Source organism: Hoplias malabaricus, chromosome 4, assembly GCF_029633855.1.
Source record: "Hoplias malabaricus isolate fHopMal1 chromosome 4, fHopMal1.hap1, whole genome shotgun sequence".
Classification (NCBI taxonomy): Eukaryota; Metazoa; Chordata; class Actinopteri; order Characiformes; family Erythrinidae; genus Hoplias; species Hoplias malabaricus.
Genome location: NC_089803.1, coordinates 16,696,478 through 16,714,997, shown reverse-complemented (window position 1 = coordinate 16,714,997; position 18,520 = coordinate 16,696,478). Strand labels below are relative to the sequence as shown.

The following is an 18,520-nucleotide window of genomic DNA, read 5'->3' as shown; positions in this document are numbered from 1 at the left end:
CATACTTCCCATACTCCCCACTTAAAATGCATAGGCAGCACATTACGTTTGATTTACAAATTCATTTGGAGTTTACAGTTGCCCAACCCCGAGCACCGGGGGAGAGGACATATATCTACTGCTGCCATCGAGCTGGCGAGACCTAAGCATTCCTCATAGATCATAAGCAGCCAGGGTTATTTAAAGGTGTTCAGACGCTTTGCTAACACGTCTCTCCTCCCTTTTCCCCTCCCCCTTTCCTTCCCCTCTTCAGACTCCAGAGGAGCTGGATGACTCTGACTTTGACACCGAAGACCTCGACGTCCGCAGCAGGACCAGCGTGCAGACGGAGGATGACCAACTCATCGCTGGACAGAGCGCCCGGGTGAGACTGAAGCCTCCGGGACAATGATGATGATGTACACCCAAATAATCCCTAATCATAGGGGTTCTTTAGAAAAAGTAACAGTAAACAATGGGTGAAAAATTAAATACAAAAATGGGCGTTTTTGTTTGGATAAATTATTCAGAATGTAGGAGACTTTAAAACTTGCTCTATGACGGACAAGTTGTAAACAGCGCCGTAAACAGAACCCCTTGTGAATTAGTGCACTCGCAGAAACACAACAGATGTGTGTACAACACTTTTCAGGCACTATCCCACAAAACAGACAATGAAGTTGTTGCACAGAGCAGCACACTCTTCAGCTTAGATTTTAACAGAACAGATTCATAAGGTTATTCATTACTCTGTGGACAAGGCATACATTAGTTCTTTAAAATCAGCCGTTATATTTAAAACCGTACACAGTAGGGGTCTCATTTCTGCAGTCTCCACTTGTATTTCTGCACCCACTGGTGATTTACTGACCCTTGAGCTGCTGGCTAATTGGTGTCATGTACCAGTGATAAAATTTAGGTCCAGAAACGTACTTCAAGGCCCTGATTTGCAGAGAAAATAAATCAGTCGTGTAAAACATTATATTCCTTATTCTTCTTCAACACTATGGAAGACGTGACGGCAAAATAAAGCTTCTTGTTTAATGCACTGATCAGCCTCAAGATTAAAACCACTGACGAGTGAAGTTACTTCTAACTATATCTGATTACATTGGCACTTGTGGAGGGGTGGGATAAATCAGAGCCACTTTCACAAGGGTCCGTTTGTGATGGTCATAATGCTTGGGTCAGAGCATCTCCACAACTGCTTGTTTTGTGGGGAGTCAGCTGGAATTCAGAGTTTAGTACCTGCCAAATGTGGCCAAAGGAAGGACGAGCAGTGATTCTGCACCAGGCTCAGGGGTGTCAGAGCTGTTTTTTTTTCTCTCCCTTCCTCCTCTATCTCTAGCTTCTGATTATTTATAGCTATTCAAATAGGTGTTCAATTATGCAGGATGGTGAGGCCTAGGTCATAGTTTTATTTGTTGTTAATCCCTATGGGATCTTACATAAGGAAGATAGGAAAAAACGAACCCTGTTTCCTCTCCCAGCTGTTTGAAGTTATCCCACTTTTGTCATTGTGTTGAAGGAGAAATCAGCCAGAATGGGTTATATTTTTTCAGCATTTAATGATAAAATTCATCAGGAGCAATTTGTGGAGCCATTGTGAACATAAGAGACCCTTTGGCAGATAGTATGTATTAAATGCTTTGTCAGAGGACAGGACTAGTCAAAGAGCAGTGCATTGGGATTTTGTAATGATTTCTTGTCAGCCTCTCGCTCTCTGTCTCTTACTGCCTGTCGGTCTCTTTGTGTCTCTCTGGCTAATGTTGCCACAAGCTCCACAGCAATCCAAAAAAAATAAGATCCTCTACTCTGTTTCTCCAACTCTGTATCCTCTGTTGCCTTGGTAATGCTTATGAAAATGCATCCTGACACGAATACAGCATAAGGACATATTTTTGATAGTATATTGTTTTTTTTTAATGTGTTCTCCCTCCTCCAGAGCCACAGTGTTATATTCGATGGTACGCTGTGGTTATGTCACTTTCACGTTACAGTGAAATTTGAAAGGAAACCCACCCTCTCTCAGGGATGTTGTTAGAGCAGCTTCTGTTTCCTTTGAACACATTTCACTGACTAATGCTAATTTGTCTGGCACAGGTATGGCTGAGGGAGTGGAGTCAAACGTGAAGTTAAATTGCGCTTGACTCCTCAGTTGGTCCAAAAGCAGTGAATTTTCTGTTTACTCTTGACCCGGAAAATACTTGGTCTCTTTTTCTCCTACTGTGTCAGATGAACAGTCTTCAAAGACATTTAATTTTACATCAGCTCAGGTGGAACCTTGTGAAGTGGTTTTGATAGTCACTGAATGCGCATACCTTGTATCTACAAACATCGCTGGTATTAGCTAACAAGCATCATATAGGTGCACCTAGTAAGTTTAAAGCTACCTGTAGCTGTACAGTTTACCAGCCCTTGACACATGTTCTCTCATTAGTTGATGGTTAACCTGTAAGACTAAAGCCTTGGTCACGCTAAGCTTTTGTCAGCATATTTTGTCATGCAAATGTCCATTGATTTCAATGAGATTTACAGCGATAGTCAATTTCACGCACACAACTTCTATTCGATTAAATACAGCCCGCACAGTTTCATGAAACTATCCCTGAGCAGCACTGCTCCCGCTGTGTCCTCTGACATGCCCTGGACTGTTTCTGCTCTGTCTGAGCCAACATGGAGGCAGTGCAGACTGTTGCACTTTCAAGAAATGAGATAATATACAAGCTATGTGGATTTCAAAATGCAACACAACTGAGGGTAACAGTAAAAGTAAAGATAACAAAGCTCATCTCTGAGAACTCCACACCAGTGCTCCTCAGATGTGAATATTCTGAACTCATATGGAGAATAGTTTACAGCTCTGATTTCCGGTCCTGATCCCAGCCATGCCCATTTCTTTAGGAGAAGCAGGTTGCAAAAACCCAGTGTGACTGGGGCTTAATGAATGAATAATTTTGATATTATCTGTAAGCGCTTATCCAATTCAGGGTTGTGGTGGGTCCAGAGCCTACCTGGAATCATTGGGCGCAAGGCGGGAATACACCCTGGAGGGGGCGCCAGTCCTTCACAGGGCAACACACACACACACACACACACACACATTCACGGACACTTTTGAGTCACCAATCCACCTACCAACGTGTGTTTTTGGACTGTGGGAGGAAACCGGAGCACCCGGAGGAAACCCACACGGACACGGGGAGAACACACCAACTCCTCACAGACAGTCACCCGGAGGAAACCCACACGGACACAGGGAGAACACACCACACTCCTCACAGACAGTCACCCGGAGCGGGAATCGAACCCACAACCTCCAGGTCCCTGGAGCTGTGTAACTGCGACACTACCTGCTGCACCACCGTGCCGCCCTAATATCAAAATTAGCACCCATCATAATAGCAGTCGTTCAATGTATACGTCCTGATTGGTAGAGCCACTTGAAGCCATTTCTAACGTTTGTAGGTCTTTGCTTCTGTGACCCTTAGTGTGAACATTAACTGAGTTATGTATTAATGCTTTGATATGTTTAAAATGTTTCTGACAAATTGCAGACAGTTATATGTCGATATAATATCACCACCCATCGCTTTTTAAATTTCTTGTGATTTAACCTCATGATGCCATCGCAGCTTGTACACGCTTTACTACGTTTGTTAGCCTGCCGCCATTCCACACACCAACGCGGGAAAGAGAAATGTTACGTGGCTGTGAACGAGGCCGATATTAACGGCTCCAGTCAGGCAGCAGTGGAAAAGGCTCTGTCCGGCCCTCATATTCATGGCTCAGCTTTATTTAAAAAGTGATGAACACATTTCCACAGCTTATTATTCGGCGGCAAATAAATGCCCCTTCCCATTGATCTGTGCAGTGCCCGAGGCAGAGGAAAATAAAAGAAGTGAGCTTTAGCTGTAGACATCAAGCCAACCTCTGCGTTCGCGTCTAAAGGAGGCCTGTTCTGGATCATAGACCACGGAGCACTATCAAAGGGGTTGTGATCCCTTGCAGTGTTTAGAGTCATAAAATTATATAATAGCCCAGACTTAACTTGTCCAAAATGAATCCTCTCTCCCCCGTACACGACGCATTGGTGATGGAGGAGTATCTGAGAGAGAGAGAAATAAAAGAAGTCAAAATTAGAATCACTTGTCTAAGTACGTGAGCCGCATAACAAGAAGATAAACAAGCATCGACGCATGTATTAACTCTGGTAACATGTAACTAGCAGTCGCAAATGTGCAGTATAGCAATCATACGCATGAACATATAGTAACTATAACATCTTTAATTCAGGTATGCGTTCATATGAATTTTTACTATTTATTTATTATTCAGGAAATAAATATAGCTAACCCACAATGGTGGAAGTTAAGGGTGGGCTATATTTGATACTCATACATACAGATAGATGCACCTTTGTTTATATATAACATATTTAGGACATTTTACAGTTGTCTTTAAAATGCTCGTCTCTTTTGCCTATTTCACGTGTGTATATATTTGAAAATGCAGGAATGCAGTTACATGTGTTTGTGTGATTGCAGGCCATCATGGCTCAGCTGCCTCAGGAGCAGAAGGCCAAGATCGCCGAGCAGGTGGCCAGCTTCCAAGAGGAGAAGAGCAAACTGGACGCTGAGGTTTCCAAATGGGACGACAGCGGCAATGACATCATCGTGCTGGCCAAGCAGATGTGCATGATCATGATGGAAATGACAGACTTCACCAGGTCTGAACACCAACACACATGCTCCAAGATTGAAACAAGACACACACGTTCTCTCACACTCACAGAATGCATCCTTAATTCACCTTGCACTTTCTGAATAGCTTTCTCACCTCTTTCTCACCATCCACGCGTTCGTCTTTTTTATCCATGTGTTCTAGCTCTGCCGAGCTGCCTTGTGAAGGAGTCAAATGCTCAAAACCAAACCTTTTTAAACTTGACCTTTTCCAGTAGCAGAGATGGGCCTAATGAATATAGTTCTCACCAAGCTCCTTAAACCATCCGCCCCATATGTGCTAGCATACTTCAATTTAGCCTTCTCATAACTGTTAGAACCCACATTAGTTTCAAGATGAATTGCTCATTATTGTCATTTAGAGTAAATACCAATGACTCTGACAGATATATTTATTAAAGGCTCAGCACCAGCTCTATGAAAGTGTCAACCAAATAAACACAGTGGGATTTGAGTTCCTAACTTGTGTTTATTGATAGTCAGAAAACATGTTATTTCTTACTAATTCAAGGAATAAGGTTTAAAAGACCGTTGGTCCCCCCCCCCCCCCCCCCCACCCCCCAACGGTGTTCGGAAACTCTAATAGGCGTCTTGTCTGTGACGTAAGTGGCACTTAATGTAAAATGACGAAAAGGTGTGTTGTTTTTGGCTGCAATCATTCAATGTACAGTGGGACATCTGTGCACAAATGGCCCAAAGATCCCAAAATATCCAGAAAATGGACTAAATTTGTCAACTTTAAACGGGCCCTTTGGAAAGGACCATCCGCTCACTCCGTTATCTGTAGCTCATTTCACTGGCGCTTTTCCAACAATATGGGCATGTAAGGACACCAACGAAAGGTGTTCAAGAGCCTCTGTAACATGGAGGTAAACAGGGTAAGGACACTCACTTCGCCTGTTTTAGTTGGTGTTAGTTAACGTTAGCTTGACTTGCTAAACTCGGTGGCTCAGATTATACTCGGCTACGTAGCTGCATTACGGAGGTTTATAGTGTCGGGTGAATTCGAGTTCGACTTCGATCACATTTACAAGAATAACGGTACCTCTACATTTGAGTTTAGCTTATTGCTAGGCTATTGTCATGAATAATGTTGGTTATTTAGCTAGATACTGTCATAACAGTCAGTCATAACGGTGTTTCACCGCGGCGTTGTTCAGCTGTTGTCCACCAGTGACGTCACGGTTGCATACGGTTGAATTTCCGTAGCGAGCTCGGGTTGTCAGTTTTAAAGCAAATTAAGCAGCTATTTTCATTTTAATTCACACTTATGTCAGTAACTAAAATAATGTCAAATATTCATGGAGGTCCATTAAGTGGCGCTTAGCTTTTAAGTAAAATACCACAGAACTTGTGTCGATTGGCCTAAAGTAATTGTGCATTAGGGTGACATCTAAACCCCAGAGTAAACTGCAGTAACTATTTTATTGCAGTTCACACTGCACCTGAAGTCTTGGCCAAGTTCTGTGCAGCATCAGGAAGGTCTTGTGTGCTAAAACTCTTACTGTACAATAAATATTATCTGGCAGTAGGCCTTCAGCTCCTGTTTGGTTGTTCCAGATGAGCTTTGTAGCAAAGTGCCCATTTTGATGTATGTTTTGAACAAAACACTTAACATTAATCCACTTATTGTCAAATGATGGATTACTTCAAGATTTATGACCTTTTACGAAAGCATTAATTTGACAAAAGTCACTCTGTTTAAACCTGTGTATCCATTTTAACACGTGGAAATGCAAACATCAACCTTCCTACGTGATGTATCCCACGGTATACGATGGTAATATGATAAATAAGTTAATAAACCTAGTTTTTAGCCTTGGTATGATTTGATCGGTTGGATGTGGACCCAGGTAAGTGTCATGTACAGGTCTTAATGGGTTAAGGTGAATAAATGTATGGTTATGAGAGCTCGTTTCCAGTGCCGCTTGCCAGTTGTTGGGGTCCTAGTTTAATAGAATCTCACAGTTGACTTGAATCTAATGGTATATCGTCCTCTCGGTGCAGAACAGTAAGCTGGAGTTATTGGTAATAGCCTGTGCATACGCCTTAAACCTGCACTTATCTGAGATGTTCTGTACATATGACAGGTGTGAACCTCCTCGGTGTAACGTCACCATAGACTCCGACTGCACCTTAAACATGTACAAATGTGAAAATCTAAAGGGAGTGGGGTGGTTTCCTACCCTCCTCCAAAAGTTTACATAGTGCAGTTTCTGTAGTCCTGAGCCAGGAGTAGCAATGGTGGCTCTGATCTCCTCGTTACAGTTCAGTGAAGCATCACAATCATTTTTAAGCTGTAATTTTATGGTAAAAATACTACCTAGTGTTTCTTTAAGCTAACTGTTTTAATTGCACAATCAGACTTAGTCATTATGTCCTAGAAAAATACACAAGAGAGAGAGAGAGTACCATGTCGTCCTCCACATCAGTCTCAGGTGTCTTTTCTTTTCAGCCTCTGTTCTGTGAGTGCTTCCAGCTGACTCTGTGGGCTTTAGTGGCATCATTCCCCCCACAGCGGAGAGATGGTTTGGGGATTGCAGGGATGTTCTGAAAAGGCAGGCTCCTAGGACAGCAGCAGACAGCACGTGTTAACAGTTACCTTTGCAACACTGGGGTTGGTTATGGGTGGAGGTGGTTTAGTTTTAAGTGTAGCAGTGGTTGTAGAGAGAGTCTAAGGTCACCCATGGTTTCTTCTCTTACTCTCTGGATCAGATGAGTTCCATTTAGGTGTGACAGAGCAGCTCTCGGGCTTCACACCAGAGTCCCTGCCATCTGCTCTCTTAAAGTAGTCTCCATTTACCTCTCTATCTCTGTCTGCCTCTTGTGCTCTCTCTACTCCCACACACATTCCCTACCTCTCTTTACCTCCCTATCTCTTATTTTCTCCCGCTCTACATGTCTCTGTCCCTCTACCTCTGCGCCCCTGCCTCTTCACCTTTCTGTTCATTTCTAAATCTGCCTCTTTCCCCATTATACCTAAAACTACTAGGAGACTTTCTCACAAACCCTTACCTCACTCTCTCTCTCGCTGTCTGTTACCCTCGCTGTTCCCTCTTGTACCATTCATTGTTTTTCTCCGTGTCCTCCTGCAGTTTTCTCCATCTTACTTTCTTTTTCATGCTGTTTGTTTTTTCCACTGAACTTTCTTTATTTTCTCTCTCACTCTTCATTTTTAGTATGACACCATTTTAAAGACTGTACATTAGCAGTAACTCAGTGTTATCTATCAGATAATGTGTGTTAAGGGGGGTGTATGTTCCCCTCACACAGGTGCACTTGCCCATCCCTCCGCCTCCCCCGGCCAGTCATTTTCACTCAGAATGCTGATGCAGCCAATGACCTGCAGATTCTTGGTTTGATCTGTCTCCCGCCCCTGAGGATCAGGCAGGAAAATAAATGCAACGCGCATTTTCCCTCCTGCATGGAAGCTGCACATGCAAATGCATGCCGACGAGATGCCACCCCGATGGCAAAGCCCTCTACTGTAAAGCAGCCACGCGGGTGTGATGATTCAGATTCCTATCAGCTCAGCCCCTGTGTTCATGAAGCGGTAATGTGTGTTATTATTAAATGGATTGTGCCTCGATTTGAGTGAGTGCAAAGAGGTGCTGCAGACAGTCGCATTGTTTCCCTCAGAGGTTAAAAGGAGCCGTTAACACTTCCTCTGTCGTGCTTCCCAAGAGCAATGGAAACCGCGGAACATAACGCATCTGTTTGCGCACAGGTGTGGGCCATTGACATGTAAAATGGCAGTTTATAAGCACAAGAGTCAGCATGTGTACGAGAGCGAGACGCATACACAAAGTCTGAAGGCTGCCACCTGTGTAAAGTATGCATAGCAAGGTCATAGTGAGTGAGTTCAGCCTGCTGCTAAATTACTGCCCTTCGCTGACCTTGAGTGAGCAGACCATTGTGTGAAGGTTAATGCAGTGAATAGGGAATTGATTTCAGGCACCTTTTTATCCATTGTTAATTTACAAGAGGGTCATTATTTACCATAAAACGAATCATTACAGGGAAAAGCCTCCAGCACGGGGATGCTTGCTCCCATGTTGTCGATACCTGTAGAGTGTGGACACTCGGTGTAAATAAAATAGAACGCATTAATCATTTTTAGCCTACCATTTCCCACTGTCATTTTCATTTCAGAATGTTTCCTTTTTAAAGTTCTATAGTGGTGCAGGCAGATACCCACCTGATTGTAGGCTGTAAATATGGTGACAACATCCATTTAGCATTACAGTGGTCTCATTTAATATGATTAAACTGTGATCATATTAATGTAGTTTAATTGGGAGGGAGATACGTGTGTGATATGTATGACAAACTGGTGACTGTGTAGTTTTAATGATTTTTGAATTAGAATCTCGATTTACGGAGTGAAATTTTCAGGGAGAGCTTTAGCATCAGACGATATTTAATGTTATTTTAACTAAACTAATGTAAATATAGTGCAAAGTTATCCTAATTACAATTTGTATCACATCATTTAGGCTTTTTCTGAAGGCCCAGAAGGCCCTGACTGTGCGATTAAACATATGTAACACAGTGAATACAGCTTCAGGCTCAGGTTTTACCACAAGCTGTGAGTGGTAAACCTAGCGTTCTGTGTAGCATCGAATTGAGGCAGGTCCTAGCATTGATTTATGATGATTACACAGTAATGTGTCAATGCTGATATACTAGTGACATTATTGTGCAGCTCTGCTACAGAGGAGGCGTTTGCCACTGTTTCCCCCCCGTCCCGACCCCTCTTATGAATAAACAGTGTGTCGCCTGAATATGTATCACGCATTTTGGAGCCACCTCTGTGTCTGAGTGGTCCAGTGCTCGAGTTACCACCCACCCACGCAGACTATCCCCTTTCCACCACCCCCTCACAAACACACACACACACAAACCGCCCCCATCTGGAGCGGGCAGCAGTGTCTAATTCATGGGCGCAGTGACAGTGGCACACTCAGCTATGTAAATCTGATAAACGAGTTGGAACTGGAGTCGGTGTTGCTCTGCAGTCACCTTGTAATGGCCATGCTACTGGCCTGAACCCGGCGTGTTAGAGAGAGACAGACTGGCATGTTTCTTCGCCACTAATAACAGTGCTGGGGTAATGCAGTCTCAGCCAGCAGACGCAGGTTATTGGGGTGAGCAACTGGGGCAAAACTGGGTTAGGGATTTGCATAATTTTTCAGATGTACACATATGCAAACACATGGTTTAAATAATTAAGTGGCTGAATGGGCCCTGTGTAGATCTCTCACTGTCAGACGTTTAAACTCTGAAATGAAAGTAGCGTATTACCTTGTGTTCAGGGGAGCTTTTTTTCATTCTGGGAGCGCACTGGAAAATATTACTGCTGCTATTTACAGTCTGTCTTTATCCACTAACATAAATGATACTGCTCCTTTAAGATGTGTGTGTGTGTCTGTGTGAGAGCTCTGTTATGCTTGGCTGCCCTATGTGCAACCTCATTAAAATAAATAAATAATCATTCTAAGTAGTGTTGAGCAATTTGGGGAAGTTATAGTATTGTGAGGTTTTTTTTATTTATTATTTATTAACCAATTATTTTTAACCAATATTACAGTTTAAACTGCAGTTATTTTATATAAATTAAGGTCCAGGTCTGTTTTATAACCAAAAAGACTATGAAAAACCGGCAGTGATTCTGAACACTGAATGTAGAACCAGACTGTCCTTCAGTTGTGGTTGTTGTCATGTAGATAGCACAGCATTTAACTGCCGCCGACTGCTCTAACTCCGTTTTAAAAGCTAATTGTCCCCATTTAAAAGCAGCATCTACGTTTTTGGGGAAACACCGTTCTCTGATTTTGTTCACATACAGAAGCTCCACTTTATTTAAAGTGAAACGATATATTTGAGGGGAAAAAAACAACGGTTTGTACGTTGAATTTGTCTGTGTTTATTCACTGTTACTAATTACCACAGCAACTCATTTGTAGGGTTGTTTAGTTGTGTCTGTTTACTTTCACGTAGTTAGCACTCTCCCACATTTATAGTCAGTTCTATCTACAACAAAAACAATTCTACCCACCTATGGAACAGGAATAGAGCAACATCCTTGTCTCTATTCCTGCGTTTCAACATTTGGAGGTCTATTTGATGTCTAAATACCTAAATACAGGTAAAACAGGCAAGAATTAAAATTGTACCGTTTTTGTGAGTTAAATACTGTGGTTTTGATTTAACAATGACTTATATTTTATCCCTCAGCCCAGGCTTATTATAACCTCAGTGTGAATGGGTGAGACTACACGCCCAGTGACGGAAAAGCTTACTAGTAATGCTTTGTTTTTATTGTAATAAAAAAGGGAAGACACACTACTGCTCAATGACCACAGCAGGATGGAGGAGTGACGTGTTCATTTTGACACTTTAACCATTTACATACTCAATAAATCTCTCTCATTTGGAACAATAAAACACACTTTCTGTGATGTGGGGCCTTAAAAATCTAAATCTGCACATTAGTTAAAATGGCACCAGGGGTGTGAAAATGTGAGCTTTGGAGGATGTGATAACCAGCGGTTTAAAAGTGACTATCTGATCTGTGGACTTAATGAGGGCAATTTGTTCGTGTCTTTTTAAAATACATTTGGGAATATCAGATCAGATGGCGTAGTCAGCCGTGGGGGCTGCTGCGTAATTCTCTGAGCTCTCAGGGACTTCTGTATGGCCATCGCGTTTTTCTTTTCCCTCTGACGGTGTCCCTGCAAGGCTACACGGCACTCCCCTGTGGATTCTCACAGTGAGCGAGCAAGAGGAGGACAGAAAAGAGAGGGAGAGAGAGCAGGGGACAGAGCAGAATTTTTAGAGATGGAGAGAACACAAAATTCCATCTGTTGTGGGTTGGGTTTTTTGAGCTTAGCCTGAAGAGAGCAGCTTTGAATCCAGGTTGCGCCACTTGCCAACTGTGCCTGGGATCCCTTGTGGGGGGGTGGCGCAGAACTAGCAAATGTTTGGGCGGCCCGTTGTCGTGGCACTGGGCTGGAAGGGGCGGTGCTAAGGCTGTCCGGCTGGCTGAACTCCGCAAGACCAGGACGCTCGTATGGGCGGGCGGGGCAGCGACCTCAGGAAGTGCACCAGACTGACCGGGAGTGGGTGGGAGCATATACCATCTGGTTCTGTCATTTTGTCACTCTGAAGGGTGCATGTGTGCATCACTTTTATTTCTTCCTTCACTCCCTTCTTCACAAACCTTCTCTTGCTCGTTCTCTCAACATGTCCTGTACTACTACTTCCCCCTCTCCTTCCCTCGTTCTCTCTCCTCTCCTTCCCTCGTCTCCCCCTCTCACCTTTTCTCACTTTCTTTTTTCCCATTGGACATGTGGCTAGAAGTGTAAAGGAAGCTGATGGGGGCGGTGAGCATTTAATGAGAAGAACCAATAGGATGGAATTGGATGTTTTGGCCAAATTGCCACATCCTGCAGTGTGGCCGGTGCTGGCCTGGGATCCACTTTCAGCTGTGCACAGCAAAAATGTTATGACAAAAATAAGGGCAAGCGAAATCATTAGATACCTAGTCCATTTATCTCAATTGTTATGTGATTGTTGGAAAAAGATTTTTCTTTTTGATATAAGACATTATATGGTTAAATAAACGTATGCATTTGAATGTATTTGCGTATAGCGCCTGGGGGCATTTCAAGGCATATTTCTTGTGCTTTGTTGCTATGTTGCTTTCAGTTTTTTTCCTTTGCTGTTACATTTTCATGCCATTGGTTAGTAACACATTTTCATTTTACACTCACAGCTCAGTACGTTCTGTATATTTAAGTTGGACATCCATTTGCAAAATTCCGAACACTGAGTGGCTGTGTTTCTGTGTTTCTCAGGGGGAAAGGTCCGCTGAAGAACACGTCCGATGTCATCAGCGCTGCCAAGAAGATCGCTGAAGCAGGCTCCAGGATGGACAAACTGGGTCGCACCATTGCAGATCAAGTGAGTCCAAAGCCCCATCACCCTCCTCCGTGAACCAAACACAGGGGGGAATAACTTAAGCATCTTGCGTCTTACTTAAAGATCTTAATGCCCATAAAGCACTCCAGGGAACCGCCGTACATAATTTATCTTCCAATTTATTCATGTGGCCTGCTTTTATCCACAGCCTTTTCCTGTGGATAGAAGAGGCTTTTGAAATCGTGGAGGTTTTTTTTTTTTTTTTTTTTTTATTTAGATGGAGCCTGTGGCACCAAGGGGCCATTGTGAATTTTATGGTCGCAGTCCAGCTACTCACTGTTTTTGTTGCCCAGGAATGCCGAAGCAAATCTTAGACTCGCGGTTAAGTGGAAATGACACTTTGAGCAGACTGGATTCTGCCGAGCCAGCAGTGTTGGGACTGCATCGACCATAAGCAGGTCACTCAAGCATATGCTTGAGAATGACTTTACCAACCCACTGACTGTCTGAATAGGTTTCTGTTAGTGGAGAGAAACTGAAAAGCATATCTAAGGGGAGAGCCATTTGGCTGTTGAGCCTGCTACCCATCAGCCTTCACTCCATGTTGTGCATGTGCTTTAATTTGCCGTTTAATTAAAACTTCACCACACACTGTGCCCACAGCATGGAACAGCTTACAGCTTACCGTTGAAAACACTAACCAAGCCAGACTTACTTTTACAATGATAGATTCTGTTCGCTTTCAAAATCACACAGATTCGGCATGTGATGTCATATTTTATTTCTGAAGTCAAGATTAGTATTGAGTACTAAACTCTAGTTCTGATGGTACGGTTGAGTCTTTAAAACCACGTTAAATATGTATAAACTTAAGCGGTCGGTCTAATCAGCATCAATGAGCCAGTAAGCCTTCTCCTTTCAAAATACAGACTTTGCAGATTTTGCAGTAATAAATGAACAGAATCACTTTTAATCGTACACTGCCTGCTCAGTCTGATTTATCACTGAACACTTTGAATTCAAACTCTCGAATGGTGGTCATAAACGTTTGAACATTGTCCGTTCATACAAGAAATTACAGATACACCGATCTAACTTTTTTCCATTCCAATAATATATATAAACCTTGAATTTTAATGTTTTTAAATTAATAAACAGCATGCGGGAGAGACTTGGGGCATCAGGACAGACGTAAACATGTTTTACGTACTTAATAAAACAAAATATAGCAAATTAACGCAGATATACATGTACTGAGTTACTGTGTGTCAATAAACAAATCGAACAAATTGTACAGGACCCTGGCACAGCGTTTACAGAATATATAAGCAGTCAAACGTCTTAAAACATTAAAATAAATAAACAATGTATAAGCCAACAATTAAAATAAACAGCTATCCTTTGTCAAAACTAATCCATTTTATTTTTAAATACTTAGTGAAGCTCTTCTCTCAAGTGCAGTGTTTCTGAAGTGGATTGTGTGGTTTGTGCATGTCATGTGACTTAACACACCGCAGTAGTTGGGTGCCATCACGTTTCCACTTCCTGTATCCGTCATTTTAGTTGAAAAGCCCTCTGTTTTGTAAACAGTTCAGTCCCCTGGGTCGGCTTAATTATCTGATACCCAAACCAGCTAATGATGTTATAAAATGTAATCATATCCAATCCTAAAATCAAATTAAAGAATATATTTTTAAATAAATAAATAAATAAAACATCCTGGTTTGTACATGCACCAACATGCTGCACACATATAACAGCCCACATAACCACACATTCACAGCCCTGTCAAACTGCTGCTGTGCCAGACCATCAACAAGCGTACACTTTCTGAAATTACCCATAGACACACACAATCTACCACTGACCATGCATACACTTGTAGATGCGCATGCCTCCCATATGCATCTAAATGTATGTGCTGACACAAGCGCAGTTTTATTTTCAATCTCCCAGTACATGTGTGCATGTCTGGCCATAAACTCCAGCCCATGCATATACATGAAGTCCCATGTTTTCAGCGCTTGTTCATGTAAACAATGTCACCTTGATTCTGATCCTTTCAGGATTTTCACAAGAAACGCATCATCACCATAACAATAATAGAAAAAATAGAAGCTCTGCTTTGTGGCCTGCGTGAATATGCTGTTCCTGAATGATGGTTCACCCAGTTTCTCCTGCTGCCGTGCACTGCAGAGAGCGCAAAGCTGCGTAGCGTTATCCTATTTGCCGCGTGGCTATATCCGCTAATTAGCCATGCCTCGGAACATCTGCAGCGTGCTTTCAGAAAGACTCCTTTGACATAATCTTGCATAATGAGCAGCCCTTATGCAAATGGTCCTCTACTTTTGATATTTTATTTAGCTTGCACTTTGATCCTGGAGTAGCATGGCCTGTACTGGCTTGTTTTGAAGGGAATACTAACGCACTGCCGGGAAGCGAGATAACTGCCCCACTGAAGCTCCAGAAGTGCCTGCTTATTCGCAGCAATGAGTGCAATGATATCCCCTGATCGAAACAGATGGGGACCGGGCCGTTGTGTGGAGGGAGAGTGTGCAGGTGTGAGTTTGACTGAAATTGTGTAGGCCATTTTACATTGTTTTAGATGTTCCTTTGGAAGGTCTCGAGTGAGCCAGGTGTTGTCTTTCGCATCGCAGCACAGGTGTGCGAGCTTGAATGAAACCGCACAGGCCATCTTACATTTGTGCTAAGTGCGTTCCTGGGTTTGGTCCAATTAGTCAAGTTGCTGGCGTTCTGTATCTGTGTATTTGGTATAAATAATATTGTAAGCCTTTGTGTTTTTCAGGCGTAGTAGGCAGGTGTGCAGCCAGCGTGATGAGGGTGTTGGTAATGTCTGAAGTGCTGCAAAGAGTGGCTTACAAAGAAAATGGAAAAAATAACAAGGTGGACTGACCAAATGCTTTCTGTTAGAGGAGGTCCTGGTGTTTTTACTATCGGTAGAGACAGAGTACAGAGTTTGTGGGAGGCCAAGGAGCTCAAAAATGTTTCAAGTTGATTTTTTTAAAAGCACGTCATTATTTTAACCTTGTACACTTTATAGAAGTGTAAGAGAATGTAAAAAGAGGTTATTCCATTTCTATTGGTCTATTCTTCATGACATTTTCACACAGTGTGTTTCTGTGCTGCTTTGTTGGGGTAGAAAAATTTTAAAAAGTGACCATTTTCTATTTTTAAAAAAAAGTCATTGCAAGTGTCATTTGGAGACATTTGCTTTTGTTGTGGAAAGCTTACAGTTAGACTAAGGAAAACAGCCTATTATTATATGAAATTAAGGTTTTACATTTAATTGGGAGGTACCTAATGTCCTTACACAACCCAAAGAGCCTTTGGGCACCTACAAGGTAGGTTCTAATAATTGATCATGGTCTGAGTTAGAGGTCTTAGGAGCAGTACAATTCTAAACTTTAATGCACTGTTCTGTATCAGTAATTGTTTTACACTGGCCTCAGATCAGTATAAATGAATATCATCACTCTCCACACGTGAGAGTGATGTGAGAATTTTATGATTAATCGACCAATAGAAATGCTCCAAAATTATTTAGATTAAAATCTTTTTTTTTTCTTTTACCTTGACTTCCATTGAAATTTAAAAATGTAATGATAGTTATTATTATTAGTAGTAATAATAATGATAACCAAATCCAACCCTCTCCATTAGTCCTAGTGGGAGGCAGTTGTGAGTATAAGCGAGTGACGAGGTTTGGCAGTGGTGAAAGAGGGGCAGAGCTCAGCTGGTCTTTCTGATCTCATCCAGCCTTGGACTGGATGGGAGCCAAAAGTCCAGCCCAGCATGACCTAGCTCTCTCCGCACGGAGAGATTGGGGGCACTAGGTAGTGGAAAAGACGAGGGGAAAAAAACAAGGAGAGGGGAGAGGAATGGGATGGTCCTCGCGAGGCCTGAATCCATTAAGAATGATTGGCCTTTAATTAGCGGCTTAATTACCAGGTGGCAGCTTGCTTTCTCTCTGTATATTTAATGCGTTTGGAGTGCTCTTCATACCTTCCCAAGCAAACGGAGCTACTAGGAGCGCACTTCTGGACTCCAGTGCAGTCAGATCCACTCAGTGAAGAAGCATACAGTCATCTCTCTCCCTCACTCTTCTTGTTCTCTTTCTTTGTCATAACAAAACTCTAGCCACTGAATACACAATGGAGGGTTACTGCATTACCCGGCTCTGCTTATCGGCCCTGCCTGCTGACTGCTCCCCCTTGATCACATATCCATCACCATCTCTTTCTATTTCTCTCTTTTGCTTTTAGTCTTTGCTCCATTTTTCATCAGTGTTGTCTCATAATGATAATGGAATGTGTTTTCCTGTGTGTGTTCCCTTTGTTTTCTTTCGCTTTTTCATTTATCTATCTCTCTCTTTCACTAACCATTCTCATGTCGTCATCTTCTCACTGTTTTCCCTCTCCCCCTGGTCCTTCTCTCGTTTTTGTTTCCACGTTTCTCTTCATGTCCTGTTCCTCTCAGTCAAACTTTCTTGTTCTGTCTTCATTTGTTTTCCTCTTTCTTACTTGCATTTTATCTTTTGCTCCATTTATTTCTCACACTCTGTAATGGAGTGCCTGTTTCGTTCTCTCTCTCTCTCTCTCTCTCTCTCTCTCTCTCTCTCTCTCTCCCCGTGTGAGAAAGTGTGCTGAAGCTGTTTAGCGCAGAGCAGTGCTGGTGCAAGTCTTGTATTTTTTTTTTAATCAGTTAAATGAGTGTAACGGAGCTGTATGAAAGTTTAAAGGAACATGTTGTGGAAAGAGAGCGAGAGAGAAGTGGGGGAGAGGGCGAGTTTGCAGATTTAGGTCAGCGACATGTGAAAGGTCTGCACTGCAGGTTATTAACAATTTACGAGCGCGCTCCACAGGGCACCTTAGGAGAATTCCATCTGAGCGAGGCGCCAAACAAATAATGCTGTGTAATTGAGATTTACAATGTAAATGTGGGGGCCACCATGCGGTCCATAAATATTCCCCTCGGCACAAACACACACACACACACGTGCATGCTAGCACATACCCGGCAATGCTGTGTGTTTGAGCAGGTGGCTGTGTGTGTTGCTCACACACACGCCTTATCCTCGTGATGTACGCCGGCACGCACAGTGTACTTTTCTCCATTTGCATTCAATCAGTGCAGATTTATGGAGATCCTCGCCCACTGCCGCGGCTCGGACTCCTGGCCGTTTCCACTCCTGGCCTTGTCTGCTTAACGAAGACGGGCTGTAAATTACTCTCTTAAGATAGCAGCTCAAATGCACAAGCTGCCCCTTTCAAGGGTTAACCCCCCCCCCCCCCCTCCTTTACTGACCGCCTGCTGCTTCTCCACTGTTTTAGTTTCTGTTTGTGCTTGTTTGTTGTTGTCTGTTGGTTGGTGTGTTTGCTGTGCAGCTCCCTCTCTGGGGTTTAAATGTGTGGTTATGCTGATGGTGGACTGGAGAGTTTCTCATTAAAATCTGGGTGCCAGGAGACTTCTGTGGAGAGACTAACCACACTGCAGCTCGCTTTCAGGCTTTTGTCTGGCCTGCACTGCAAACAATGGCTGCCTAACGACTGAAAAAGCTTTTTATCAGAGGAAGAACATTTCAGCCTTAGGATCTGTGCTGATATGTGTCGGTAATAAAAGCATGCTTTTATTTCTTCATCGTTTGTAATCTGTTTGTTGGAGCATGTGGAGAGTTATTTAAAAAATGGATAAAGTTATAATACATTTTTTTTTATGATTTGAATTCTACATTGATGTTCTGTGAGTTTTTGTCACAGTCTAGTCATTAGGAAAATTATTACTTTTGACTGGATGTGATTTAAAGCCTGTGTAGCTCCTCTACCACAGTGATGTAATTACAGGGCAAATGTAAATGA

The 18,520-nt window shown here is 42.7% G+C and overlaps 1 protein-coding gene across 1 annotated transcript in view; it reads left to right on the top strand.

Moving 5' to 3' along the window:
* The window catches only part of ctnna1 (catenin (cadherin-associated protein), alpha 1), a 124,514-nt gene that overhangs the window by 91,273 nt on the left and 14,721 nt on the right, over positions 1 to 18,520 (top strand). Inside the window, exons 14-16 of the mRNA XM_066667815.1 lie at positions 254 to 364; positions 4,527 to 4,708; positions 12,581 to 12,686. Of these exons, the coding sequence (XP_066523912.1) occupies positions 254 to 364; positions 4,527 to 4,708; positions 12,581 to 12,686 (399 nt within the window). The remainder of the gene's footprint in view (positions 1 to 253; positions 365 to 4,526; positions 4,709 to 12,580; positions 12,687 to 18,520) is intronic.